The sequence below is a fragment of the Drosophila montana genome, unplaced genomic scaffold (assembly GCF_035044405.1).
Source record: "Drosophila montana isolate Dmon_TW-CO22-7 unplaced genomic scaffold, ASM3504440v1 contig_1761_1, whole genome shotgun sequence".
Classification (NCBI taxonomy): domain Eukaryota; kingdom Metazoa; phylum Arthropoda; class Insecta; order Diptera; family Drosophilidae; genus Drosophila; species Drosophila montana.
The window spans coordinates 1339563-1348652 of NW_026996690.1; the positions used below are offsets into that span (position 1 = coordinate 1339563).

A 9090-nucleotide genomic window follows, 5' to 3' on the forward strand; every position below is an offset into this window, starting at 1 on the left:
ATTATTTGCCGAAATTGATCAAATTGCTCGATTTTTATCGATTACTTGGAAATGGGGCAAGTTATCGAATATCGGAAACAACCTCGATCTGCGCGGGCATTAGGAGGACCTACAGCTAAAATTTCAAGTCCCTAGCAGTTTAAATTGGTTTATTTATTTGATTTGTAGCTATGTGGTGGTAGCGGGAAAGTGGCGATAGCTATAAAATGAAAGACTTGATATACATATACTCTTCAAGAAGCTACATGTCAAATTTTGTAACCCCAGCTCTTATAACTTACGAGACTATATCGATTCTTATCGATTGCTTGGAAACGGGAGAAGTTATCGATTATCAGAAAAAAATCTAGTTCTGCAAGTTTTTCAGTCTCTAGCTCATATAGGTTCTAAGATCCTTGGACAGACGGACAGACAGGCGGACATGACTAGATCGACTCGGCTGTTGATGCTGATCAAGAATATATATACTTTATGGTGTTGGAGTTGCTTTCTTCTGCCTGTTACATACATTTGCACAAATACATTATAACATTTTACCTATTTTTAATGGGTTCAGGGTATAATGAAAAGTGCAACAGCTATTAAATTTGTATGTGCAAAAAATTAATTGTTCTAATGTCTGACGGTCATATATAAGAGATCAGCTTAAGTTGAGATATTTAAAGTATTTTTGCTTGTTAGATCGTACAGTTCGCGCGAGCTTCAGAGATCAGTCATGAATTTAATTTTGCTGATATTGTGTTTAGTTTTGTTAACTTTGCTGGGAACTTATTATCTGTGGTCGCGTCGTGAGTTTTATAAGTTTTTTGCGAAATTTCCAGGTCCTCTAGGGTATCCCCTAATCGGAATAGCGCACAAGCTGCGGCATAAGGAAGGTAAAGTAACCCTCAGACAAGGCTTGAGTGCATTTTAATATGCTAACTTGTGTACAATAGGCTTGCTTAACCTGCTTGGTTCTTACATCAAGGGTTACGGCACTACTTTAGTCACTTGGCTGGGTCCATTACCTTTGCTAATTGTCAGCGATCCTCAAGTGACGCAGGATATACTAAATTCCCCGCATTGTGTGAACAAAAGTTTACCTTATAAGATCTTCGACGATGCTGTGGGCAAGGGCTTATTAAACATGAAAGGTGGGCAGTTATGATAACTGTCATATTTATAAAGCAGCTAAGTTTCGTCTTCCAGATCCTCTTTGGACTGAACATAGAAAAATGCTGAATCCCGCATTTGGTCACAAGGTTTTGCTTAGTTTTTTGCCCATTTTCAATGACGAGACGGCAATATTATTAAAAGAGTTTGATAAAATGGCCGATGGCAGGGAGATGGATATACTGCCTTGCCTGCAACATTTTACATTAAGCATAGCTACGCGTAAGTGCAATTATCTTAACTAAAAATCATTTAAAAGTTCCTTGATAAAATCAGAAACCACAATGGGCACTTGTGTTAAGGAAGAACCGAGCTTTAAGAACAGTTCCCTAATGGCACATTATGAATGGTGAGTAGAGTAGAAATTTGATTTGATTGAATTCACTACTCGCATTTAGGCTGCAGGAATGCGTGACAGACACTATCCTATCCCCATGGCTCAATATACGAATTGTACGGCAATTTCTGGGCAAAGAGGAGCATTATTTCAGTGCAAAAACAGAAATCAAATCGTTTATCGGAAAGGTAAAAGTTACACGCCCAACTTGGGTATAAACGAATTATATATATTTTCCTGCAGATGGTGGAAAAGAAACTCTCTCAAGACATTCAGGACGAGACAACAGGCAATAAGAATTCTTTTCTCAATTTGGCAATTGAACTTCTCAAACGCGGCAGCTTTGACAGACAGAATGTTGAAGATGAGGCCAATATATTGGTGGTTGGCGCCTTTGAGACATCTTCCAAGACGCTGGCTAATACGCTCATGCTGCTGGCCATGTTTCCCGAGTACCAGGACAAGGTATTTGAGGAAATCCAAGCGCTCTTTCCCAAAGCTGGCGATTTTTCAGTTAGTTACGAGGATACCCAACAAATGGTTTACTTGGATCTCGTTTTGCGTGAGTGCATGCGCCTCATAGCGCCTGTTCCGCTTGTAGCACGGCAAACATCGAAGACTGTGCGGCTATCAAATGGCGTTTGTATACCCAAAGGCATGCAAATTGTCATTGACATATTTCATATGCAACGCAGCAAGGATATATGGGGACCAGACGCGGATTCCTTTAATCCCGAGCACTTTCTGCCACATAACTTTCAGGAAAAGCATCCGTATGCTTTTATACCTTTCACGAAGGGTGTGCGCAGCTGCATAGGTGCGAGGTGTATATTAAACGAAATACAAATCCATATTTTAAATCATATATTTCAAATTTCAGGCTGGCGTTATGGTATTTTATCTATTAAAGTGACGTTGGCCAAATTACTGAGAAATTACAAATTTAGCACAAGTTTTCATTTTAAAAATCTACAATTTGTTGAAAATGTCACCATTAAACTAGCAACTACGCCGCTCCTGAAGCTAGAACGTAGAATTTAATACAGAGTCATGAATAAATATAATAATATGCAATTAAAATTTGCCGGTTTATAATTATTTATCGAAAATTCTTATGTGAACATATCGGCAGACCGCCTCATCATGTGTTCTCATCTGTATCGGCATTTACTCAGTGAGTATCGATGCTGCTGACCAAAGTACTCAAAAACGCCGGTCTTCAGAAAGAGAACAGTTAGCTTTTATTAAGTAAGTGACGCGCGATAAATATGCGCCATGTGGAGGCGCTTTATAAATACTATACAATCTATTCCCACAGGGCACATATATAACTGCAGGAAGAGTACCATGTCGGAACCAAGTGCCAGTAATTGCCAAGAAGCTATTGCGCGATTGCGGGAGTTTGGATATGCATTCAATGAAGGTGAATTTGCAAGGTTTAACAGTTATCTGGTTTTACATACTCACTTTATACGTATGCATATGCGTGTGTGTGTGTTTGATTGCAGCTGGACAACTGCGCAAAATAGACAAAACCAGCGGAGAGCCCGGCGAGGAGCCCTACGAGTTTAAGGTAACTGACAATCAGGCTAAGAATCAGGAGCACTACGAGCAGCTGGCCAATCAGATACCAGAAATTATATACGAACTGCTGGAAAAGAACGGATTAAAGAGGACTTATATACCCAAAGGCGTGCCCATTGAGCATTCTACATTCGTTTTCTCACAGCCGCAGCCGCTGTCCCAGTCAAAGAAGCTGCTTGTGCTCATACATGGCAGTGGGTATGTGCTAGCCGGGCAATGGGCAAGAAGGTAGGTATCAAATATGCATGCATGCATATATATATATATCTAGACATATTTTCGATATACTTAAAACTATTCTGAGACTGACGAGAGCTATTCTGGCTGCATGACCAGCTTTTTGATAGAGAGCGATATATGAGCTTGAAAACGGATAAAATTGTTATCTAGAGTGCTTGACGATTTGATTGACGGATTGACCAACTGATTGAATCATTGATTAACCGGGACGACATAAAAGCTTGAAAACGGATAAAATATGTGTCCAGACTGGTTGACGAACTGACTTATGGACTGATTGATTGAATCCTACTGATTCATTGATTGACCGAGACTGACGCGAGTTAGAAGATAAATTTTGTACAGTAGGTATCCTGGCTGCATGACCAGCTGATTGACAGAGGTAGATATATGAACTTGAAAATGGACAAAATAGTCTTCTAGACTGTTTGACGAATTGATTGACTGATTGACCAACTGACGGAACCCTTGATTGCCGGAGATTTACGTAAGAGCTTATTATGATCTTCCCAAAAATAATCCTTTTGGGACAAGTACTCCTTTTTAAAAAGCACGTGTTTACAGATTTCAAAATGTTCACACTACAGCTGAAAAATGGATGAAAAATCAATTTTAAATATAATGAAAATCATTTTGCCACGCAAAGTCGAATAATTCTTGCTAGTATACATACATTCTTCTTCTTCTGAATGCTTCTGAATCACGATTTTTTGTGGCTTGAGCTAATGCTTAAGGCGATTAATACGTTACGAGTAGTAAAAAAATAATTAAAAAAGAGAGAATAAGCCATAAATATATAAGAAAATCTCTTTTAATCAATTTATTTGCTAAGTATCTAGATCCTCCATGAGAATATTTGGTTCAACTAAAATTTAAAATCCAAGTTAAAACTCTTTCAGATCGATATAAAACAGTTCTTATCATTACTTTCAGATTGATTATAAACAATTCCCTGGATCACGGCACACAGCTGCCTTATATACAGCGAGCCCAGAAACTAGGCTATGATATACTCGTCACCAATACGAATGACACCACACGAATGATAAAGGGCAAGCGTACGCCGATTAAAGGCTTGGACAATTCCATGAATCATGCCGCTTACGTATGGGAACATATTATCATGCCCTCCCAGCCCGAAAGTGTGGCTATTGTGGCGCATAGTTTTGGCGGGTCTGTGAGCAGAGCTTTGGTATGTGCAGAAGTAATCCAATCAGACTTTAATAATAATACCCTACTCATTGCAGACGGAGAAATTTACGCAATTCTTTAAAGAAAAAGTATATGCCATTGCTCTGACTGATGGCACAGTGGGTCATCCGCCGGCCGGTTGTCAAAAATACTTTCTCGATGTTACCTGCAATTGGGTGTCAAGTAACGAGCCGCTCGATACGGATTTAACACAAGGCGATGCAGCCGAGAATATCACTTGTGTATCTGCTGGACATCCGGAGCACGAATGGACCTCCTATTCAGCCATCGAGTCTGTCTTTAAGTTCTTGGAAAAAAAGTACGAGCAGCATATGAAGGCCAAGCAGGCCGTCTAGTAGCAACTTGTTACTCATTTCATCAACTTTTCAAATTCTGTGCATCATATCATCTTCTCTATGACACTTATCCCTTTACTCTAAGGACCCACACAAACTATCGATTTGCAATGCATAAATCAAATGGTCCAGCAGCATCCCAAACATGACAAACTCCTCCCTCATAACAACCACTTGGATATATGTCACCAACATTCACGTCAGAGCAATTTAATTTGATTTTCGGGCACTTTGGCACATTCCATGTGAGTTAATCAACTTGATGGCTGATGTATCGTCCACGATAAAACAAAAAGTGTCTCATATGTCCAGTCAACAAGCAGCTAAAAAAGCGACCCACATGTCCCCACGGTCAAGACCTTAAGTTGCCTGCTCGATAAGAAAAGCATTTGACTGTTGGGGTTGCTGGAAACCCCAGCTTGTGTTTGGCTACGGCGCCGAGAAATTCACATCCATACAAACCACATCGTTTAACAAAGTGCGTCATAAAAAAGTGTCCCAAGTGAATTTGATTGTGCTTCAAAATTGCAATTCGCATTTTATATGCGCAGATATCTGCCCGCATTTATATATATATAAATGCTTATAGGTCTGTAAACAACATTTGCCTCTAGAATGTTTAAATAATGAGCTTCATATAAATATTCCTATAATATTGCCCTTGAAATTTATGATGGCTATAAAGCTCTATAATCTCTTACAACTAAATTCCTTCATATTAGAGAGTACTTCATATTAACAATCAGACATCATTCAGCAATTAGCACCTATTTTTATATCAAGACTTTAAGTCACATAAGATTAACTTTCAGAAAGTTTTTATCGATCCAATTGCCTTTTAAAATAAAATAATATCAATCAGAATTAAGATTTCCGCTTAACGTAAACTTTCAGCTAAATTTATTTTAAAGTGTTTTAACACTTAGTCGCATGGTTTTAATAGCAATGCTTAATATAATTTAATTTTAATTTAATAATGTAAATGTTGTTGTTTAGCGACCTTTTTATTTATCTATTCAAAATAACCAATATTTTTTTATATTTTATTTTGCGTGTCGTGTCGGGTATTTGTTGTGGTCGCGTCGTGTTCATGTCGCGTTCGCCTTCGTGTAAAAATCTCTAATTCGAGCTTAGGTTCGGTACGTCGCTGTAATTCTCAACTAGTGTTAAACAAGTGAGCGCGTGTGTAAATATTAATAAATTATTAGTGCAGCATTTGGATTAAATAGACCTAAAGAAGCTTGGGGACTTGGTTATGCCATAAAAAGGTAAACAAATTGCTCAGAACAATATTAGGATCGGATAAATTAAATTTTTTAGGTTTGCGACTAGTGTTGCCAACTTTTCGAAAGCAAAAAAAGCTAGTTCTAGCGGGAAAACCGCATTAAAAAGCGGTAATATGTGAATTCGCTTTTTTGGATATTTTATGTACTCATAATTTATCCAAAATATATTATATATGAAGAATTTATTTGATATTTAAGTTAATCAATTGATATTCTATATTCAGACAATTCACCTAAAAGAGGTAAACCCTCTAAGTAGTAACTCGATAAGTGCAGTCACAGACGTTTATCTTTAGCATTAAGACCAAAAACTTAATACCCACAAAGCTGAAACAGGCATGAAAGAGGGAAGCGAGTCTGAGAGAGACAGCTGCAGACGACAGCAGGTAGTTGGTTGGGTCTGGCTGGTTGGCTGGGCTGGGTTGGGTGGGTGATGCCATAGCAAACGGCAACCCTACAAGAGTCGCTCCCTCCTCTACACACGCCTCCTCAACCTCGCCTTCGGCTTGGCTGGTATACATTATCGCTGTCATGGCCGCAGTCATGGCTTCTGCTCCACCTTAGGACATTCTATATGTATGCGGAGTCGACATCGTTCACTTCGTTGACGTCCTATGGCAGGCAGCTATCTACACTTTGACTCACCCGCACCCTACACACAGACAGAGATACGAGGCTAGACGAGGATGGCATTAGTTTAGTCGGGAGTGCGAGAGTTCGTGTATCCGTCGTATCCAACGCTGCCAGAGCTTTGTGTGTGAGTTCAGGAATGGGTCATGCGCCTGGAGCATGTACATATCTCACTCATACATATACAAAAGCTTCCTTCTTATTCTTTTTTTTTTATTCATTCCCCCCAGTAAATAAGCGGAGTGTTTAGTAAATAAAAACAAAAGTCACAGTTTTTAGTTTAAATTAAGGCTACGAATGCCTGCCATAAGAAAAAGGTCCTTTTTGCTATTTTCTCGGCTAACAATAGCTGGCAATTACTTAAAATAATCATTCTTGTTCTTATGGTTATTTGATAAGATCTTAAAGCGTGTGCATATAATATATGCAACGTCCTTCACATGGCAAAGGACTCCTTAACTGCAGCTGGGACTGGGATATAACCCTTCAGCGTGTGGATTTCAAGCCTTTGCTATTTGTTAGGTCGTTTATTGTGGGCACAAAGATTTTCATTTTAGATTGGAAGTTTAGCTTATGCGTGGCTTAAGATACAAATTTGTTTTCTTTGGTTTTTGGTTTACTTAATTCGATTGTCTTGAGAAAAAGGATGTTTTCCAAATTACAAAGAACATATTAGATGTACACTACAATGGATGAAAACTTTTGGTGTGTTTATTCTTTAAAATGTTCTTAAAATTTTAAAATCGTTCTCTGATTAAGAAAAGTCAATCTTGGCTGGTTTTTAAAAACAAATTGCTAGGCTTTTCTCTAAGCACAGCCGCAATGAGGAATTTTTTAGTAATTGTAATTATTATCCGTTCAGCTGTGGACAGGTTCTTTAGACATTTAAAAGTGGTTCAAATATGATTCTCAGTGTCATTTCATTAAGATTTCCTCAATTTTCGTATGCAGTATATCCCGAATTCCTAATGAATATCTTCATAAATCAAAAACTCTCAACTCTCTATGGAAAATGCAATTTTAAATAACGGAAATAAAAAATTGAAGTCCCGCCGCAATATCCGCTGTTATTGTGCTTGGACTTTATTGCTTGAAAAAGTTCAAGCGATGTCATTCAAAAAGTCATAAATAATAATGTTTTCCAATAAATGTTCACATATGAGCGCGCACGCACTTGACTACCACACACACGCAGCAGGAGTAGGCGGTTGGTAAACCAATTGAACCCGCGCCACCCACAGCCACAAGTTGATGTTGGGCTTCGGGTCTGTGCCCAGCTCTTGCTGGAGTGACCGCTGTTGAACCTCGACTCGTGGCTTTTTGGCTAAAAGGGCGCCCAACTGTGCCTCATAACTTACAAGGTCATTTTTACAAAGAACCATTAAGAATTTCTCTCTGGTTTTTTTTATCCGTCCTTCTCTACTATTTTTTTTATAATTTAATGCTCATGTGTGACGAATTTTTATGGCTGACAAATGATTGATGCGTTTTGCTGGCATTTCCTGTAAATATCATTAAAAACGCTTGTTTCCAAGTTTAAAGACACGACTCGTTATTAAAGACAATTTGTTAGATTTCCGTTTAGCGGGGGGTGGTTGAACAATAGCCCCAACTCTGGCCTTAAAGTGTGCTGAAATGCAAGTTTAACGTAAAAATAATATCTAATAAGATTAGATAGCATTGTGCCGTCTTGTGGCAATGTCTTTACTGGGTTTTGGGTTCAAGAAAAAACAAGCAATTTTACAAATTGAACCATTTGCACCCCTTTTACTTGAAAGTGGCTTAAGGGTACAGTGGAGCAAGGCGGGCGCTAATGCTCTTTTATTTTGTATTGGTGGGAAGTTTGAACATAGAACTGTAGTGAGTATAAAGTGAGTAGTTTTATTGCAGATGAGTAAATATACTACTCATATGCGTATTCAAATCCATGATGAGTATACGTAGTATTCATACACCTAACCTCTTTAAGAACTAAAGCCCTTTCCGTTTGAGACCATTAAACTCTGAGTACGGAACATATTTCCAGACGAGTACTTTTGATATTGAGACGGCCAGAATGAGTATGAGTAGTACTTATATTTAAAACAGAGATGATCCATTCAAGTACTTTTGACTCAGAGTAACCGCCGGAATGATTATGCGTTGTATTCAAACTCACAACAGAGATGAGATACATTTGTGTATGCGTATAAATGAATATTTTAAAATTAAAGCTAGATCAAAATAAGTACTTCTGGCATCGTCCTGAATGAGTATGAGTAGTACTCATACTTAAAATCGAGCTGAGGCATTACTGAAAGTATTAGTAAAAGTA

The 9090-nt window shown here is 38.3% G+C and overlaps 2 protein-coding genes across 2 annotated transcripts; both read left to right on the forward strand.

Annotated features, from left to right (window-relative positions):
- The first annotated feature begins 715 nt into the window (after positions 1 to 715).
- LOC135440948 (probable cytochrome P450 313a4) lies at positions 716 to 2397 on the forward strand. The gene is made up of 7 exons (XM_064700368.1): positions 716 to 875; positions 936 to 1133; positions 1189 to 1374; positions 1429 to 1501; positions 1551 to 1677; positions 1733 to 2313; positions 2370 to 2397. The coding sequence occupies exons 1-7, from the start codon at positions 716 to 718 to the stop codon at positions 2395 to 2397; spliced, it is 1353 nt and encodes a 450-aa protein (XP_064556438.1).
- A 281-nt stretch (positions 2398 to 2678) lies between these two features.
- On the forward strand, positions 2679 to 5406 carry LOC135440941 (FAM172 family protein homolog CG10038). Its single transcript, XM_064700361.1, has 5 exons — positions 2679 to 2737; positions 2808 to 2912; positions 2998 to 3301; positions 4247 to 4505; positions 4561 to 5406. Exons 2-5 carry the CDS (start codon positions 2837 to 2839, stop codon positions 4858 to 4860), a joined length of 939 nt encoding a protein of 312 aa, XP_064556431.1. The 5' UTR covers positions 2679 to 2737; positions 2808 to 2836; the 3' UTR covers positions 4861 to 5406.
- The last annotated feature ends 3684 nt before the right edge of the window (positions 5407 to 9090 follow it).